The sequence below is a fragment of the Mobula birostris genome, chromosome 9 (genome assembly GCF_030028105.1).
Source record: "Mobula birostris isolate sMobBir1 chromosome 9, sMobBir1.hap1, whole genome shotgun sequence".
NCBI lineage: Eukaryota > Metazoa > Chordata > Chondrichthyes > Myliobatiformes > Myliobatidae > Mobula > Mobula birostris.
This window is the reverse complement of record NC_092378.1, coordinates 35,984,112-36,004,932: the sequence shown is the minus strand read 5'-3', so window position 1 is coordinate 36,004,932 and position 20,821 is coordinate 35,984,112. Positions and strand designations below refer to the sequence as shown.

General features: G+C 42.3%; 2 protein-coding genes across 7 annotated transcripts in view; both read left to right on the top strand.

Moving 5' to 3' along the window:
- Positions 1-20,821, top strand: part of LOC140202675 (FYVE, RhoGEF and PH domain-containing protein 4-like) — a 267,757-nt gene that overhangs the window by 89,918 nt on the left and 157,018 nt on the right. The window contains exon 1 of one of the 4 annotated variants that reach the window (XM_072267823.1): positions 10,906-10,981. The exons of 2 other annotated variants lie outside the window; for them this stretch is intronic. In XM_072267823.1, the coding sequence (XP_072123924.1) occupies positions 10,957-10,981 (25 nt within the window). In that variant the 5' untranslated portion in view covers positions 10,906-10,956. Of the gene's footprint in view, positions 1-10,905; positions 10,982-12,064; positions 12,117-20,821 lie in introns of those variants that run through there. One more of the 4 variants, XM_072267821.1, reaches the window with a different exon arrangement.
- Positions 1-20,821, top strand: part of bicd1a (bicaudal D homolog 1a) — a 424,408-nt gene that overhangs the window by 329,262 nt on the left and 74,325 nt on the right. Inside the window, exon 9 of one of the 3 annotated variants that reach the window (XM_072267814.1) lies at positions 10,575-10,655. The exons of the other annotated variants lie outside the window; for them this stretch is intronic. Within the exon in view, the coding sequence (XP_072123915.1) occupies positions 10,575-10,595 (21 nt within the window). The 3' untranslated portion in view covers positions 10,596-10,655. Of the gene's footprint in view, positions 1-10,574; positions 10,656-20,821 lie in introns of those variants that run through there. 3 annotated transcript variants of the gene reach the window in all.

The following is a 20,821-nucleotide window of genomic DNA, read 5'->3' as shown; positions in this document are numbered from 1 at the left end:
GGGTTCTGGGTGCTAAGGGCCAGGTTGTTGTCAGCACACCACGCGGCCAGGTGCTGGACCTCATCCCTGTAGGCCATCTCGTCGTCCCCTCTGATCAGGCCAACTACCATGGTGTCATCTGTGAACTTCATTATGGAGTTAGAACCATGTACACGAACACAGTCATAGGTGAAAAGGGAGTACAGAAGAGGGCTCAGCACACAGCCTTGAGGCACACTGGTGTTCAGGGTGAGAGTGGAGAAGGAGAGGTTGTTTAACTTAACTGATTGGGGTCTGTTAGTCAGAAAGTCCAAGGTCCAATTACAGAGGGATAAGCTGATACCAAGCTGGTGAAGTTTGGCGATCAGCTTGGAGGGGATCACAGTATTGAATGCCGAACTAAAGTCAATGAACAGCATTCTGACGTAAGGGTTAAATCAAGGGTTTGAAAATTTGAAATGCTGTGGGACATTTTAGTTTTGGGAGAAAATTTGTAACTTGTACAACCTAGAGCCAATACCCATATTTTAGTCATTTATATCAGTAAACATTCATTTGCTTTTTTAAGTAGTTGGTTCCACCAATTTTGAACTAGTTTATCAGTAGCCTTTCAAATGTAATATCATCAATAATTTGTAGGGAAACATATTTCTCAGTCCATCAGCTGCTTGGTCATATGAGGAATGCTGCAGGCCCCAAAATAAAGCAAAATATTATTAATTTGTATTCTTAGTCATAGTCATGCTTTATTGATCCTGAGGGAAATTGGTTTTCGTTACAGTTGCACCATAAATAATTAGTAATAAAACCATAAATAATTAAATAGTAATATGTAAATTGTGCCAGGAAATAAGTCCAGGACCAGCCTATTGGCTCAGGGTGTCATTATGTAGTGGATGGGAGACATTGACCAAGATGGCATGCAACTTGGACAGCATCCTCTTTTCAGACACCACCGTCAGAGAGTCCAGTTCCATCCCCACAACATCACTGGCCTTACGAGTGAGTTTGTTGATTCTGTTGGTGTGTGCTACCCTCAGCCTGCTGCCCCAGCACACAACAGCAAACATGATAGTACTGGCCACCACAGACTCGTAGAACATCCTCAGCATCGTCCGGCAGATGTTAAAGGACCTCAGTCTCCTCAGGAAATAGAGATGGCTCTGACCCTTCTTGTAGACAGCCTCAGTGTTCTTTGACCAGTCCAGTTTATTGTCAATACGTATCCCCAGGTATTTGTAATCCTCCACCATGTCCACACTGACCACCTGGCTGGAAACAGGGGTCACCGGTACCTTAGCCCTCCTCAGGTCTACCACCAGCTCCTTAGTCTTTTTCACATTAAGCTGCAGATAATTCTGCTCACACCATGTGACAAAGTTTCCTACCGTAGCCCTGTACTCAGCCTCATCTCCCTTGCTAATGCATCCAGCTATGGCAGAGTCATCAGAAAACTTCTGAAGATGACAAGATTCTGTGCAGTAGTTGAAGTCCGAGGTGTAAATGGTGAAGAGAAAGGGAGACAAGACAGTCCCCTGTGGAGCCCCAGTGCTGCTGTTCACTCTGTCGGACACACAGTGTTGCAAGCACACGTACTGTGGTCTGCCAGTCAGGTAATCAAGAATCCATGATACCAGGAAAGCATCCACCTGCATTGCTGTCAGCTTCTCCCCCAGCAGAGCAGGGCAGATGGTGTTGAACACACTGGAGAAGTCAAAAAACATGACCCTCACAGTGCTCGCTGGCTTTTTCTTCAGTAAATCAATGCAAGTTGCAGCAGTGTTTGTATCTTTACATCCGTTCATTGTTGAATTACTGGAGACCAGTTTTGTCTGATAAATTTACAGTGAAATTGGGGAAAAACTGTTGCTGGGTGGCTGCAGACCTTTGCAGTATTGTGCTCTTACTCTAGAGGGAGCTACGTGAATGCCTTACTTCCACATTTCATAGGTTTTAATTTTATCCAGAGTTAGTGGTGCAAGGAGGAAGATAAAATATCAGCAGGTTTTCTCATCCTTTGTAAAATTGTGTTTTTTTTTCAATTCTTCTCTCCTTACTTTGCTTTCTTTGTGCATCTGCAACTTTTCTGTTACTGCCATGTTCACTCAGTTTCAAATTTCAGCAGACTGACTGTCTCAGCTCCAGCATACATGTACAGGAATTGCTCAGGCGAAATCCCTACACCCAACCATTGCAACTATTCCATCTGACTTTACCACCCCTAAGTCAGAATTAGAGAAGTTTACCAATGACTGCATGTTGGACAGTCATAATTCCAGTTCCACCAATCAGTTCTTTCCTCAGTCCTCACCTGGCAAGGCCTGGCCAAATATGGAAAATTCAAAGGTCACTGATCTGAAATACCGTCATCAAGTTACTGAACTAGTAACCTAGAGGCCTGAACTAACATGACTAATCGGTTGTTTGTAGTATTAGATTTAAGTGAATGATATGGATTTTTTAACTATTCATTCATAATGATTGTCACAGGTTGATGCAAAAACCCACTAAACAAAATTATTCTTCAAGGGAGGAAATCTGCTATCCTAAACCTTATGTGTGACTTCAGACCCGACCAATGGGATTGACCACTGGTTGCTTCGCAAGACATTTATTAGTAACATGACTGCTGTGTTGAAATACAGCTGGTTGAGCCCTTCATCATTGATGTAAGTACTAAATTTGAACATGAACTTCCTCCTGGCCCCAGATGATCTCGCAAAACCCTGCTCTTGAATTTGTGTGGACTAGTGCCCAGTTCTGAGAGCCGTCCCACAGATCTGACACTGTTGTCCTCATTGCAACACTGGCTGCAGGATATACAGTGCCTACAAATAGTATTCATCCCCCTTGGAAGTTTTCATGTTTTATTGTTTTACAACATTGAATCACAGTGGATTTCATTTGGCTTTTTTTGACACTGATCAATTTTCCCCTGGGATCAATAAAGTATGACTATGACTATGACAACAGAAAAAGACACTTTCATGTCAAAGTGAAAACAGATTTCTACAAAGTGATCTAAATTAATTACAAATATAAAACACAAAATAATTGATTTCCTAAGTATTCACCCCCTTTAATGTGACACACCAAATCATCACTGGTGCAGCCAATTGATTTTAGAAGTCAATTGTAGTAAAAATACACCTGTATCTGGAAGGTCCAACTGCTGGTGAGTCAGTATCCTTGCAAAACCTATATCATGAAGACAAAAGAACACTCCAAGCAACTCCGTGAAAAGGTTATTGAAAAGCACGTCAGGAGATGAATACAGGAAAATTTCCAAGTCACTGAGTACCCATTGGAGTACAGTTAAGTCAATCATCAAGAAATGGAAAGAATATGACACAGCTGTAAATCTGCCTAAAGCAGGTCATCCTCAAGAACTGAGTGACTGTGCAAGAAGGGGACTAGTGAGGGAGGCCACCAAGAGACCTATGACAACTCTAGAGGAGTTACAAGCTTCAGTGGCTGAGATGGGAGAGACTGCACATACAACAACTGTTGCCCAGGTGCTTCACCAGCCGCAGCTCTATGGGAGAGTGGCAAAGAGAAAGCCACTGTTGGGGGAAAAAAACTGACATGAAATCTCGGCTAGAGTTTTCCAGAAGGCATGTGGAAGACTCTGAAGTCAGCTGGAAGAAGGTTCAAAAAGAAGCTTTTTGGCCATCAGACTAAGTGCTACATTTGGCACAAGCCAAACACCGCACATCATGAAAAACACACCATCTCTACCGTGATGCACGGTGGTGACTGCATCATGCTTTGGGGATGCTTCACTCTAGCAGGCCCTGGAAGGCTTGTGAAGGTGGAGGGTAAAATGAATGCAGCAAGTACGGGGAAATCCTTAAGGAAAATCTGATGCAGTCTGCAATAGAACTGCGATTAGGAAAATTTGTTTTCCAGTAAAACAATGACCCCAAGCATAAAGCCAAAGCTACACTAGAATGGCTTAAAAACAACAATGTTAATGTCTTGGTGTGGCCAAGTAGAGTCCAGATGTCGATCCAATTGAGAAATTGTGGCTGGACTTGAAAAGGGCTGTTCCCTCATGCAATCTGATGGAGCTTGAGCAGTTTCGTAATGAAGAACGGGGAAAAGTTGCAGTGTCTAGATGTGCAAAGCTGATGGAGACCTATCACAAAACAATAAAACATGAAAATTTCCAAGAGGGGCACTGCACCATCTACAGCATGCACTGCATTTATTTACCTCAGCTACTCAAACAGCACCTCCCAAACCCTTGGTCTCTAACAATAAGAGTATGTGAGCGCCTCTACCCGCATGCACCCCTCCTTCACCCTCCCCAAATAGCAGCCTTAGAAATATTGACTTAGAAATATATTGTTCTTGGGTCTAAAGCTCTGTGAAGCAGCAGTGTCGAAGTACCTTTACCAGAAGGATTACAGCAGCTGAAGGAGACTCTTCAAACTAGCTTTGTGAACTTTGAGGTTGGCTATAATTGGTTGACTAGTCAATTTAGCCAAGATCCTGAAAAAAATAGAAAACCATATCACACTTCAATTTGTTAGGTTTTTCCAGCATTTTTTTGTTTATATTCGGAATTTGAATAAGCAAGTAACAATCAAGCTACGCAGTGCCAGGCCAATGCCCATTTCAAACCGGGGAATCTAACAACAGCTCTCCCCAGGTCTAATACAGCCCTCCCTGGGTCTAATACAGCCCTCCCTGGAATTCAACACCATATACATCATAAAAGTATCCTGAGGTTCACCATTAAGCAGAATCTGAACCAGCCAATGACTTAGAATAAATGTGGTTACCATGCCCACAGTTGGTTATATTGCCACAGGTGTAAGGAAGTGCCATTCAGTGTGTTCCAGTAATTAGAACCATGATGATAGAAGTCTTAATTTGGACTTTTGGGACCTTTTTGGCATTTGCAGGGTGGTACATAGGGTATGTGATGTCTGCTTTTGGGACTAGTCATTGCACTGAGATTAATTCCAGCTCCATTATAAAGCACTGAATCGTCACATTGTCAGGATGATACAAAAAATGGGGTCTTGTGGTTCAATTGTGATACCATATATGGTCTTGTGGTCTTATATATAACTAGCTGCAGCTTTTGTTGCAATTTCTTGTATTCAATGCCCCATATTCTACTTCTATGGACACAAGATACGTTTGTAGAATGAGTTTGCAGTGGACATGAGACATTTAAGTCAGTCAGTAACATTAGTCATGAAATGTGTTGTTTTGAGGCAGAGGTAGAGTGCAGGCATTGCAAATTACTATAGGTTACGATAAATAATAAGGATCGGTGTGTGTGCGTTCTCCAACCTTGCCCTTCCACTGGTCCATAATCAGTTCCTTGGTCTTGCTAACATTGAGTGCAAGGTTATTGTTATGGCACCACTCAACCAATCTATTGATTTTGCTCCTGTGTGTGTCCCTGTTGTCATCTGAGATTTTGCCAACAACAATGGTGTCATTGGCAAATTTTTAAGATGGCATTCGAGCTGTCCCTAGCTACACAGTCATGAGTGTAGAGAGAGAGTAAAGCAGTGGGCTTAGCACATATCCTTGAGCTGTGCTTGTGTTGGTTGTCAGCAAGAAGATATTATCATCAAACTGTTCTGACTGTGGTCTGCCAATGAGGAAAGCAGTAAAAGCAATCATCAAATGGAAATCAAAATTAAGGATTCAAACGATACTTCAGAATTACTCAGATTTCATTATCATAACATTTTGCACATCACTTAAGTTTATACATGGTCGTAATTTTAAATAAATACAGACAAAATGTTTTACGTTTTTAAAGTTGGCTTCTTGAAAGCATTTCTGAGATATTTTATCGTGATGTGTGTGGACTGTGAGGTACTGTTGCTTGAAAGCTGATTCTCTCCAAGTACTACATGCAGTGTTGGTAGTCAAACTCAGAAGCTATTGTAATACACAGACATGGTTGTTTGCGGTTCCTGTGTCCGATGTGAATTTGTTTGATACCTCACATCATAGTCCGATATAAACACCTAAGTAAGGGGACCCCTAATACAATATACAGTGTGATAGTAAGATGCCTTGATAACCGGAAGCAAACTCAGCTGTGTACAAGCACATTTTGTTCATTTCAAAGATTCAGGAGGCCCTGACTTTCTTTCAGTTTGTAAATCAGTTACTTAGACATCACCTAGCACTCCTGAACTATCAACACCTTTCTACCTCCCATATGTTTTGGACTGAATTGCCTTGAAATTAGACTGTGCGGTGCTATCTTTTTGTGAAATGAACCATCTGCTAGGGGAGTTCAAAGGGTCAAACATCATCTCCAAGAGGAAGGGAATGGTTGGCATTTTGGGTCAAAACCTTGCTTCGAGAGATTGTGTTGCTCCAGATTCCAGCGTCTACATTTGCATTGGCATCTTTTTGTTGTGCTTCCTGATCTATTTCTTTAAAAATTGAACTAGTTTGTTTAGAAAGTCTGTGGTCTTCATTCTAGATCCTCTGTGTGCCTGCCACTGCACAAACCTCTGAGATGTGCAATAATCTCTAATGATGACCAGGTAAACGGCCTCGCAGTCAGCTATGGACTTTAGAGTTAGTTGCTCAGACAATTAATATCTCAGCCCCAAGTTCATTGTTGTCCTTGGGCATTTTTTTTTTATTACAACCACCTTCAGCTGTTTTATGGATGACCTTCCTTCATTAGGCCAGAATTGGAGATGCAGTGTCTGTAAAAAGTATTCATCCCCTTGGAAGTTTTCATGTTTTATTGTTTTATAGCATTGAATCATAGTGGATTTAATTTGGCTTTTTTGACACTGTTCAACAGAAAAACTCTTTTGTGTCAAAGTGAAAACAAATTTCTACAAATTTGTCTAAATTTATTACAATTATTAAACACAAAATAATTCATTGCATAATTATTCGCCCCCTTCAAGTCAATATTTATTAGATGCACCTTTGCCAGCAATTACAGCCTTGATTATGTGTGGATAGGTCTCTATCTGCTTTGCACATCTGGACTCTGCAATTTTTCCCCGTTCTTCTTTACAAAACTGCTGAAGGTCTGTCAGATTGCATGGAGATCTTGAGTGAACAGCCCTTTCAAGTCCAGCCACAATTTCTCAACTGGATTGAGGTCAGGATTCTGACTTGGCTACTGCAGGACATTAACTTTGTTGTTTTAAGCCATTCCTGTGTAGCTTTGGCTTTATGCTTGGGGTCATTCATGGAAAACAAATCTTCTCCCAAGTCGCAGTTCTCTCGCAGACTCCATTAGGTTTTCCTCCAGGATTTCCCTGTAATTTTGCTGCATTCATTTTACACTCTACCTTCACAAGCTTTCCAGGGCCTGCTGCAGTGAAGCAGCCCCACAGAACGATGCTGCTACCACCATGCCTCACAGTAGGGATGATGTGTTTTTGATCATCTGTGGTGTTTGGCTTATGCCAAATATAGCATTTAATCTGATGACCAGAAAGCTCACTTTTGGTTTCTTCAAACCATAGAATCTTCTTCCATCTGACTTCAGAGTCTCCCGCATGCCTTCTGGCAAACTCTAGCCAGGATTTTATAAGATTTTTTCAACAGTGGCTTTCTCTTCACCACTCTCCCATAAAGCTGCGACTGGTGAAACACCTGGACAACAGTTGTTGTACGCACAGTCTCTCCCATCTCAGCCACTGAAACTTGTAACTCCTCTAGGGTTGTCATTTGTCTCTTGGTGGCCGCTGTCACTAGTCCCCTTCTTGCACGGTCACTCAGTTTTTGAGGACGACCTGCTCTAGGCAGATTTACAGCTATGCAATATTCTTTCCGTTTCTTGATGATTGACTCCACTGTACTCCAAAGGATATTCAGTGACTTGGACATTTTCTTGTATCCATCTCTTGACTTGTGCTTTTCAATAACCTTTTCGTAGAGTTGCTTGGAGTGTTCTTTTGTCTTCATGGTGTAGTTTTTGCCAGGATACTGACTCACCAGCAGTTGGACCTTCCAGATACAGGTGTATTTTTACTACAATCAATTGAAACACCTTGACTGCACGTGATGATCTCTATTTAACTAATTATGTGACTTCTAAAACTAATTGGCTGCATCAGTCATGAGATGCTGGAAGAACTCAGCAGGTCAGGCAGCATCTATGGAAAAAACTACTGTCGCTGTTTTGGACAGAGATCCTTCGGCAGGACTGGAGAAAAAAAATGAGTAGATTTTAAATGGTGGAGGGAGGGGAGAGAGAAACACAAGGTGATAGGTGAAACCGGGAGCGGGATGAATGAAGTAAATAGCTGGGAAGTTGATTGGTGAAAGAGATACAGGGTTGGAGAAGGGGAGTCTGATAGGTGAAGAGAGAAGGCCATGGAGGAAAGAAAAGGGGGGAGAGCACCAGAGGGAAGCAATCAGCAAGCAAGGAGATAAGGTGAGAGAGGGAAAAGGAGATGGGAAATGGTGAAGGAGGTGGGTGGGAGGGCATTACTGGAAGTTCGAGAAATCGATGTTCATGCCATCAGGCTGAAGGCTACCCAGATGAAATATAAGGTGTTGTTCCTCCACCCTGAGTGTGGCCTCATCACAACAGTAGACCACACCAGGAGCACCAGACACTGTGTGGCTTCCTGTGTATTGCTGAGACCCAACGTAGATTGGGAGACAGTTTCACCGAGTCAGAAGAAGCGGGATTTCCTAGTCACCCATTTTAATTCCACTTCCCATTTCCATTCCAATACATCAATCCATGGCCTCCTCTGCTCAGGTTGGAGGAACAACACCTTATATTCTGTTTGGGTAGCCTCCAGCATGAACATCAATTTCTCAAACATCCGGTAAATGTTACCGTCCCAATCACCTCCCCCCCGCCCCCGCTCCCCACTCTCTCCTTCACCATTCCCTATCCCCTTTTCCCTCTCCCACCTTGTCTCCTTGCCTGCCCATCACCTCCCTCTAGTGCTCCTCCCCCCTCTTTTCTTTCTTCCATGGCCTTCTCTCCTCACCTATCAGACTCCCCTTCTCCGGCCCTGTATCTCTTTCACCAATCAACTTCCCAGCTATTCACTTCATCCCTCCCCCTCCCAGTTTCACCCACCACCTTGTGTTTCTCTCTCCCCTCCCCCACCTTTTAAATCTACTCCTCATCTTTTTTCTCCAGTCCTGCTGAAAGGTCTCAGCCCGAAATGTCAACTATACATTTTTCCATGGATGCTGCCTGGCCTATTGAGTTCCTCCAGCTTTTTGTGTGTGTTGCTCGGATTTCCAGCATCTGCAGATTCTCTCTTGTCTGTGGCTGCATCAGTGACGATTTAGGGTGTCATATTAAGGGGGTGAATACTTAAGCAATCAATTATTTTGTGTCTTAGATTTGTAATTAATTTGGATCGCTTTGAAGAGATCTGTTTTCACTTTGACATGAAAGAATCTTTTTCTGTTGATCGGTGTAAAAAAAAGGCCAAATTACATTCACTGTGATTCAATGTTGTAAAACAATAAAACATGAAAACTTCCAGGGGTGGGGGTGAATACTTTTTATAGGCACTGTACTTGCTGGTTTCTGAGAAAATGAAGCAGTCCCTGCCTGCATACAGGAAAACTAAGAGAACATTCAGCCCTGTGGTGTGAACACTTACATGGGATTTTCCAATCTTGCGTCATCAACATCCCTGGGTTCTCCAGTGATCTGAAACAAACTGTACCAGCTACGTCAATACTGTGGCTGTAAGAGCAGGTATCCTGCAGCAAGTGATTTACCTCTTGATTCGCCAAAGTCTATAAAGCAAAACTTATTTCATTTGTCAGCAACATAATCTTTACACCATCTTAGAGAAAACAACCCACTTGATTGGCACCAGTCCTCTACTTGAGGATTAGGCAGCAGGTATTTGGGAAAACATTGTATTTCCCCACCAAGTTGCCCCATGTATTGGTGAAAAATACTCTGTTTTTCTCATCAATATCCAGCAATCACATGGAAGTACCTTCATCCAACACAGTAGATTGCCACCACCTTCTTTAGAGGCAATTAGGGATTTGCTGGCCCTGCAGCAATGTCCAAGTTCTGAAAATTAACGAAAAAAATGAGGATGGAAAGATTTGTGCAGAGACCCTGTTGATTGAAGACATCACCTTGGAGAGGAAGCAGTGATCAGGGTGTGAGACGAGGTACAGGGCTGGTGAAAAGCAATGAAGGACTCAGGAATGTCTGCAAGGGTTTTGAAACCAGTGTGCTAAGCTTAACGGATAACTTTCAGAATTGAGGCAATTGGCAGGATTCCGAATGGAAGAAGTGTACAGTGTAATTCTAACTGAGTAAGTTTTTTTTTTGTTAAAGTGATCTTTTGGTAGCAACACAATTATAGAATTAAATCTGTCTGCACCATGAACAAAGCAAAGCAAGGTGAATTATGAGCACAGCCTATGCAAATAAATGGAGCAAACTTGTAGACCCACCCATCACACAAAGGAGTTGGCTTATTTTTTAGATAGCAGGGATGCTGACTTTGGATCTTTCACTCATCATTGTCTGGGGAATCACACAGTTTACTTAATTTCAGTGAATTTTGTAAGTGCAGTTTCTATGTTACTGAGGTAATAATCCAGAGGAGATGACTTTGCAAATTTCCATTATGTAGGCAAAAAATCGTTACCTATAAAACCGCCCACGAAAAATGCTGGTGAACGCAGCAGGCCAAGCAGCATCTATAGGAAGAGGTACAGTCGACGTTTCGGGCCAAGACGCTTCGTCAGGACTGATAAAGCTGTCAGATTGTTGAAAAACTCAATCTGATTGACTGGTGCCATTCACAGAAGACATTGCTTATTTTGTGCTATTTATGATTCTGGTCCCTCCCAAAAGTGAATGAATTTGACTAGCTTCTGAAGCAGCCACTACAGACTTCAAGGAACAAATCATCAACAGTTCAGGAAGGAAGTCCATCACCACCAACTCAGAAGTGGAGATGTATGATAACTACTGATCTTATCAGTGAAGGAATGAATTTACATGAATGATTAATGTGGAGCTATTGCACATTGATGGGTGATTATCTTTGCCACTGATGTTTCTTTTTATTCAAAAGTCTTCTTAATCCCCTTTCTCAAAAAAACAAGTCTGGTTTTGATATTTTCAGCTTTTCCACTTAACTCTTGAGTAAAATTAATAAATGGAAGATGCCATTTGATATTAACAATGTGAGTTTACATACTTCTAATGAAATTTTACACTACACATCAGTTTTCTGATCTTCATTTAGATAGTTACCAAAGGGTTATTAGAAATTATGATATCTAAAGGAATGTTCCCTGATGTCACTTGGATTATAATTAACTACTGGGATGTTTGCTTTATGTCTGGTTTCTACAGTAATACAGCAACTTAACTTGAAATAATTTAACACTTGTGCTATAAAAACTTCTATTTGGCTACAAGTTTATTTCTTGCCTGACCAGCCTGGTGAGTGGCCCACAATAATTAAGTCTGTTATGTATTAAATTCAGTGGGCAGAAATCCACTTAATCAAAACTCTCATTTAAAAAAGATATTTTCTGAGGGAAAAATCCATGATGTTACAGTTGTTCCTTCTTTTGCCTTTAAGTGCTATGCTTACTGACAGCAGAATACGGCATTCTTCAATGCATATTTAGTAAAGATTTTCTTCATCAAATTCATTACATTTATCAAAACACTTCTAATATTCCCATCATTTTAGCTGCTTAGGTTTCATAAATGTTGAATATACTGAAGCAGAAAATTAAGGAAGTTTAGTTAACCTTGAAGCTGCAACACAAAGAAATGCTAAGTGGTATTATTCAGAATACCGTATATTTAGATTTATTGAGCTATGTCGTTAGTTCAAGGAAGAAAAACTATCATTGCTTTACAGCTTTAATTTTAGTCATTGTGGTTTTACAGCTCCCTTGTCACGACACATACAGATATACCCATTCGTAGCTGCTGTTCATTGGTTGTTTACGGGCCAAACTTTATGATCGAGTAAACTTGTGCAAAGCTTCCACGTTCTGGATGCAGTAGTGCCCAGGTGGCTTTCTTTACCTCATTTCTTCTCTTTGTATATCCCCACTTGTGCACGAATGCCATAGGGTGCAAGTTTACCCAGTGTTTTTTCACTCTTAGTGGATGAAGAGGCTTAAAGAGGAAATGGAGTTAAATGAAGGTATTCAATTTACTTCCTGGGGGTGGGTAGATTCTCAGGTATGTATCGTCCAACAAACTTTGATTGTTGAACTTTTATACATTGAACTTTGCAGCGTTTCTGAATCTGTGTAGGCAAGTGTGTTTTCATAAGTCTAAATTAGTTCATTATTGTCGCATGTACTGAGGTACAGTGAAAACCTTTGATCATTTCATCACATTTGTAAACAAAGACAGAATAAAGTGTTCTAGTTACAGAGAATATGCAGCACGGGTAAACAGTAAAGTGCAAGGCCATGGCGGAGTAGATTGCCAGGTCACGAGTCCATCTTATCGTTGAACAGTCTTATAAGAATGGGCCGGAAGTGGTCCAAGAGCCTGGTAGTATACAGTTTCAGGGCTTTGAATCTTCTGCCCAGTAAGAGAAGATGTCTGGGATGGGTGGTGTCCTTGTTTAGTTTGGCTGCTTTATTGAGGCAGCAAGAAGTACTACATAGGAGGCATTTGTGGATTTAGTATTGTAGGGTTTGTAGCTTCCTTTTGCATTGCTATAACCTTAAGTAAATACACAGATGTAGACCTTTTAACAGAATACCCTTTATTGATTTCCTTCTTCAAGCTTGCCATTTTTGTCCCTCTGCATCCATACTACTTTGCATCCTGACTCGCTCTCTGACTTAGTGAAGACACTGGAGAATTCCTCCTTCCTTACTCCTGCTGTCACATTTGGGGCCCTCTGACTTTCTTTCTTTGTATTGTTGCCAAAGCGTGATTCTAAATTGTGGAACTTGTGCCCCAAAAGCAGTCATCACCTATCTTTTAAGGCATTTTTTTAAAAAAAATATACTTTCGACATGAGTGTGTCGGCCTGGCCTCGTCCACTCTGATTTGCACTGAACCGGGCAGATAATATTGTTCATAATAAGTGCGAAGTATTAGAATTACTCAGCTAGAATTTGTGGAAGGAGAAGCAGAATTAACACTTCAGCTTAATATCTGAATAAAATGGTAATTGTTCAGCTTGTGTTGCTTCCTCCTGAACCAAGACAACACATGCGATGTCTGCAGACATCATCGATTCGTTCATTAAAGGCTGTGAGGGAATGGGGCCCATACTAGACACTTGCATTTTAAAGGTGCTCTGTTTACCTGCCCCTGATAAGCAACACCACCCTCTGACAATAAAGATCCACAACAAGACTGGGAAACATGTACCACATTCCCATAGATCAGCAACTACCACAATGAGCAAGTTTGCTTCCTCTTGTGCTCCAATGTAGGTGAAAAAAAAATGTTCAACAATTGAGACCTCAAACCCAGTACAAGGCCCATGGTATTCAATGCAGCAGTGATCCCAGCCCTGCTGAATGTGCCTAAGAGACAGACTGGTCCACTGTCTCAACAAAATGATTGGAATCCACCGGTAGGGTAAGTGAACCAAGGCTAGCACCCCTCCCAGCAAAGATTCTCAAGATTGAGGCCTTCTTTGCACTCAGTTAGTTCCAGTGGGAGCCAACTGAATGCAAGGAAGGCCCAGCACCAGACTCCCAAATGGGTTCCATCACGGCAAGATCACCAGGGTAGGGGAGATGTTCTCAAAGGAAGTTTGTAGTATCCCGTCAACTCGGGAATCCCTGGCCCACGATCGATCAAACTGGAGAAGGAGCATTGTCTGTTTTTGTAAGGAGTTCATTCATTGGGTGTGAATAGAAGCCCAGTGTACATGACAGAAGGAGAACTCCACTTTCTAAGTACCCATCTGCTTGCCCCATCAGCCACATGCTGCCCTGCATGGGTTAGAGCTCCAGCACTAGCCTCACCAGCCATCTGAATGGAATTGAGTCATCCTCGAGCCCGAGGGACTGCCTAAGAGTCAATCAACTACTTCTTCAACATGCATTACAATGCTGGTGTCTTAACATTTTCAAGCTTCATTCTGGCAGTAGCAGTAAGTGACTGGTAGAAGAAACAATCCCAATTCAGTTTAATTTTTTAAAATGTCTAGTAGTAAATATGGATTTCAACACTACTTTGTTGGTCCACGTACCAACTAGTCAGTGCTTTCAACGGAAAATTTGAAATTATACAAACTCCTTCAAAATATAGCACATTCAGGAAGCAGTCAATAGTATCTGGGCCAAGCACTGCATCATGTTTTTTAAATTACCATCCTTGTTACTTGTAGCATCGAATTTTAAAAAAACAAGATCTTTCTGCTAAGTTTGAGATCAATTGGTTGGGTTATTAGGCAATTGGCAAGGGCCAATAAAAAGAAAATAGTTTTAAGCGGAGCAACCACTATGTGAGTGGGTAGAGGCAGAGTGGGGAACTGAGGCTTTGGTGAGAAGAGGTGGATGCCAAGGTCCCAGAGGCCATTGTGTGTGTGTGTGTGTGGGGTAATGCAGGAGCCTTGAGGTCTGAGGCTTTGGCTTGAGGTAAGATGGCACATGTGAGTAGCGGGTAAGAATGAGTTTTTTTAATATTTAGCAGTTAACTAAAAAGATACCAAATTACAACGAATTAAATAAACCAATGATGCAGAATCAGATGATGTGTTGTACCGGCATGATGTGGGAGCTGGTGGACTCCATTCTAGTTTCTGGTGACCACGGTGCAGCAAGGATTGGTTGCTCGAGGAACTCAGGCTGAACGGTGATGGTCTGGAATCTGAGCTTCAAACACTATGATGCATCAGGGAGTGGGGAAGTTACCTTGACACTCTGTTTCAGAAGGCAGTCGCTCCTACTAGATTAACTACGTCAATTTGAATCGGTGGTCAGGGACAAGAGGATGTGGCAGTGAGTGAGGAAGGTAGGGAGATTCAGAGGCAGTACTAGATGAGCTTTAGCTGTTGAACTTGTCCAATAGGTCTGAGATTATTGCTCGCTGCGAGGATGTGAGTGGCGGCTATAGAAAGGCTGATCTACTGAACTGTGGTACCATGGTTTAGGGAACCGTTCAAGAGGAGATAGAAAAGAGAACTGTAGTTGTAATTGGTGATAGTATAGTCAGGGAAAGGACACAGTTCTCTTTTGCAAGGATCAAGAGTCCCAAAGGCTATGTTGTCTGCCTGGTGCCTGGGTTCAGGACATCTCATCTGATTTGCAGATGAATTTTGAGTGGGAGGGGAAGGATCTAGTTGTCATGGTCCATGTGTGTATCAAAAGCATAGGAAGAACAAGGGAAGTGGTTCTACTGAGGAAATTTGAACAGCTAGGTACTAAATTAAACTCCAGGTTGATGATCTCTGGATTGTTACCTGAGTCATGTGCAAATTCGCACAGAATCAAAATCAGGTTTATTACCACTAACGTATGTTGGGGAATTTGGTACTTTGTGGCGGCAGTACTATGCAATACATTAAAAAAAAACAAGAAATATATAAAAAATAAATATGTAGTGCAAAAAGAGAACAAAATATAGAGGTAGTGCTCACACATTCGAGGACTATTCAGGAATCTGATGGCGGAGGGAAAGAAGCAGTTCCTAAAACGTTGAGTATTAGATTGGATTAGATTAGATTCAACTTTATTGTCATTGTGCTGAGTACAGATACAAAGCCAATGAAATGCAATTAACATCTGACCAGAAGTGCAAAAGAATAGTATTATTTACAAAATAACTGCGAATAAAAAGTAAGTGCTACAGCACACAAATATAAAAGTACTGAGACAGTCCAATATGAGTGCAATACTGCTTGGCGCTGTGATGTGAGGTTCAGCAGCATCACAGACTCAGGGAAGAAACTCTTCCTGAGCCTGCTGGTGCGGGAGCGGAGGCTCCTGTGGCGCCTACCAGATGGGAGGAGAGTAAAAAGTCCATTGTTAGGGTGAGATGCATCCTTGATAATGCTTTTCACCCTGCCCAGGCAGCGTTTATGGTAGATGTTCTCAATGGTGGGCAATTGGGTGCTGATAATCTGCTGGGCAGTTTTCACCACATGCTGGAGTGCTTTGCGGTCCGATTCGGGACAATTGCCATACTACACTGAGATACAGTTGGTGAGTACGCTCTCAATGGTACAGCAGTAAAAGTCTGTCAGTATCCTGGGACAGAGGTGAGTTTTCTTGATGCACTGCAGGAAATAAAGGCGCTGTTGCGCCTTTTTGATGGGGATGGAGGAGATCAGGGACCAGGTGAGATCATCGGAAATGTGGACACCAAGGAATTTGAAGCTTGATACATGCTCCACTACAGCTCCGTTGATGTAGATGGGGGCATGAGTGTGGCTCCTAGCATGCCTGAAGTCCACAATAATCTCCTTGGTCTTCTGGGTGTTAAGGGCCAGGTTGTTATCGGCACACCACGCAGCCAGGTGCTGGAGTATGTGTACTTGGGCTCTTGTTCTTCCTCCCTGATGGTGGTAGTGAGAAGAGGGCATGTCCTAGATGGTGAGGGCTTCAATGATAGATGCCACCCTCTTGAGGTATTGCCTTTTGAAGGTGTCCTTGATGGTGGATAGACTAGTGCCCATGATGGAACTGGCTGAGTTTATAGCCCTCTGCAGATTTTTTCTGATCCTGTGCATTGGCGCCTCCATTTCAGATGGTGATCAACTGGTCAGAATGCTCTCCATGGAACTCCTGCTGTGTCTTCTTTGTAATTGTATCGATATGTTGGCCCCAGGATAGATCTTCAGAGAAGTCAACAACCAGGAAATTGAAGCTGCCCACCTTTTCCACTGCTGACTCCTTGATGTGTTCTCCCGACTTCTGCTTCCAGAAGTCCACGATCAGTTTCTTGGTTTTACTAATGATGATAGTTGCTGTGACACCACACAGCAGCTGATCTATCTCACTCTTGTACAACGTGATTCTTTGTCCCTTTCTGAGATCCTCTCAGCAACAGATGTGTCATCAGTGAATTTATAGGTGCCATTTGAGCAGTGACCAGCCACAGAGTCTGAGTCTAGAGAGAGTAGAGGAGCAGATTAAACACAGATCCTTGAGGTGTGCCCGTGCTAATTGTCAGCAAGGAGGAGATGTTGTTTCTGATCCACTCTGGCTGTGACATGAATAGCAAGAAAAGGAAGTTAAGGATTCAGTTGCAGAGGGAGATACAGAGGCCCTGATTTTATTTCAATTAATTTTATTTATTTTAGTTAGTGATACTGCTTAGAACAGCCCTTCCAGCCCAATGACCTGCACTGCCCATCAACCTACCTATTTAACAATAGTCTAATCTCAGGACAATTTACACTGACCATTTGCCTACTAACCAGTACATCTTTTGGACTGTGGGAGGAAACTGGAGCTCCCGTAGGAAACCTCTGCAAGCACGGGAAGAATGTGCAAACTCCTTACAGATGGTGCTGGAATTGAATTCTGAACTCTGGAATGCACCAAGCTGTAATAGCATCAGGCGAACCGCGAAGCTAACATTGTGCCAAATTCTTCTTTGAAGCTTGTTGATTGTTGAGGGGAAGATGGTGTTGAACACTGAGCTGTAATCAATAAACAGCAGCTGATTTACACATTGCTGTCATCCAGATGATCCAAGGCCAAGTGCAGATCCAGTGAGATTGCATCCACTGTAGACCTATTGTGGCGATAGGCAAATTACAGCAGGTCCAGGTCCTCGCTGAGGCAGGAGTTAATTCTAGCCATGGCCAGCCTCTTAAGGCACTTCATCACAGTAAATGTGAGTGCTACAGGGCAATAGCTGCTCTTCATGGGCACCGGTATGATTGATGTCTGTGGGAACTTCTGACTGCAGAGTGAGAGACTGGTGATATACTCAAACTTTCCAGCCAGTTGGTTGGCATAGGCTTTCATTGTTCTGTAGGTACACCACTGGGACCTGACACCTTGCGAGGCTCCAGCCTCTTGAAAGATCTCCTGATATCAGCCTCCAAGACGGATAACAGGGTTGCCAGATACTGCAGAAATTCACACAGGTATAGCTTTATCTTCCCTTTCAAAGTATGAATAAGAGGTGTTCAGCTTATCAGGGAGTGAAGAATCACTGCCATTTATGATGTTAGGTTTTGCCTTGTAGGAAGTAAAGGCCTGCTTATGCTGCCAGAGCTGACATGCTAGTTATTTTTGTCTCTAGCTCCACCTAGGATTGCTTTTTTCCTCTTTAAGATACATCTCCACTTTTCTGCTCCATTTTCCTCATGTAAAGTGAAACATCTCCCACCATTTTGACCAAAATTTTGGTCAACTGGCTATATGACCGAGAAATGCTTGTTTGATGATGTTTTTACAAAGTATTTTAGGGCAAATTTTCTAAATTAATTAAGCTTTGCTAATGCAATTAACAGTTGCATTTAGTGTTGCTCAATACAACAATATTTTCAGTTTTTCAAATGCTAGGAATTGCACCACCTTGTTTGTGATAGTTCAATAAAATAATTGCTCAGAGACTATTTGTCTGCCAGTGTTAATCCTCTGGATCATTCAAAGAGGATCAAGTGGCTAGGAATTCCTCGCTGCAACCCTGGGTAATGAGTAGTTCTGGAAACTTTTGATAAGTCAGAGTCAAGCAGCATGGAAAGGGGCCCATTGAGTCTGTGCTGAGTCCTTTCACAATCAGAAATCAAAATCAGGTTTAATGTCGCCAGTGTATGTCATTAAAATTTGTTGTTGTTATGCAGCAGCAGTACATTGCAATATGTAATAATAAAATCTGTGAATTACAGTACAAAACATACCAGTTAAATTAAATAAGCAGTGCAAAAAGAGAAAGAAAAAGTAGTGAGGTAGTGTTCATGGGTTCAATGTCCATTCAGAAATCTGATTGTAGAGGGGAAGAAGTTGTTCCTGAATTGTTGAGTGTGAGCTTTCACCCTCCTGTACCTCCTCTTTAATGGTAGCAATGAGCAGAGAGCATATCCTGGCTGATGGGGTATCACTCCTTAAAGATGTCCTGTGTGCTGGGGAGGCTGGTACCAATGATGGATCTGACTGCAGCTTATTGATAACTTTCTGCAGCTTATTTCAATCCTGTCCAGTGCCCCCCCACCCCATTAACAGATGGTGAGGCAGCCAGTTAGAATGCTCTTCATGATACATCTGTAGAAATTAGCAAGTATCTTTGGTGACCTACCAAATCTCCTCAAACTCCTAGTGAGGTACAGCTGCTGTCGTGCCTCCTTTGTAACTATTGGGCCCAGGAGAGATCCTCAGAGATGCTGACACCCAGCACTTGAACTGCTCATCCTTTCCACCTCTAACCCCTCTGTGAGGACTGATGTATGTTCCCTTACCTTACCCCTTCTGAAGTCCACAACCAATTCTTTGGTCTTACTGACGTTGAGTACAAGATTGTTGCTGTGACACCACTCAACTAGCTGATATATCTCGCTCCTGTATGCCTTCTCGTCACCATCTGAAATTCTGCCAACAATAGTTGTGTTGTCAGAAAATGTACAGATGTCATTTGAGCTGTGCCTAGCCACACAGTCATAGGTGGAGAGAGAGTAGAGCAGTGGGCTAAGCACACGTCCTTCAGGTGTGCCAGCATTGATTGTCAGCGAGGTGGAGATGTTATTTCTGATCCACACAGATTATGGTCTTCTGGCGAGGAAGTCAAGGAACCAGTTGCAATGGGAGGTACAGAGGTCCAGGTTTTGGAGCTTTTTGATTAGACCTGTAGGAATGATTATGTTAAATTCTGAGCTGTAGCCTGACATAAGTATTAATATTTCCCAGGTGATCCAAGGCCGCATGTAGAACCAATGAGATCACGTCTGCTTAGACGTATTGTGGCGATAGGTAAATTGTAGTGGGTCCAGGTCCTTGCTGAGGCAGCAATTGATTCTAGCGATAACCAACATCTCAAAGCAGTTCATCACTATAGATGTGAGTTGTAAAGCCAGCTCACCCTCTCTTTTTGGGCACTGGTATGATTGTTTTGCTTTTGATGCAGGTGAGAACTTCCAACTGTAACAATGAGACTAACCCTACATCACATTTAAGCTTTCGTGCATTTCAATCAAACCTACCAACTCTTCTATGTATCTTAAGGGCAATTTAGAGTGCCATTTAACTATCAACCCCTACATTTTGGGCTGTGAGAGGAAATTGAAGCACATGGAGGAAACCCATGCAGTCAAGGAGAATATGAAATGTCCAAACAGACGGCACTGGAGGTCAGGATTAAAGTTGGGTCACTGGAGCCATGAGGTAGTAGCTCCACCAGATGCACAATTTGTTCCACGAATCTCAGAAGTTTGTGAACCTTTGAAACTTTCTTTCTCAAAGTTTAGTAGAGATAGCATCTTTGAATATTTTAAATGCAAGAATCAACACATACTTGATAAGCAAGGGAGTGACAGGTTCAAAGTTCAAACTTCAAAGAATATTGTATTATCAAAGTATGTATTGTTACGTACCCCGTAACTGGGTTGCCAAACCAGCAGAAATGGATCACTCAGTTGGAGTCTGGATTACTAGAACTAAGAAAGTTTTATTAAAGAAACAAGCAACACAGTACTCTAATCAAAAAGGATAATAAATGCAACAGTTCAGCAATGATAAACACACATGTACACAGAATTAAGATAACAAGATTAATCAAGCTCTATCGTTGTCTAGGGGTAAATGACCAGTTTCAAAGTGACACAAAGTCCAGTTCAATTTAGTTCAGTTTGCAGTAATCGTTGCCATGGCGATGGACAGTAGGTGGGGGAGGAGAGAGAGCAAAACGAATGAATATTCAACACAGCTTCCACACAGACCTTCGCAGTCAGCTTTCGTGCGAGCCCTTTGTGATGTCATCTGA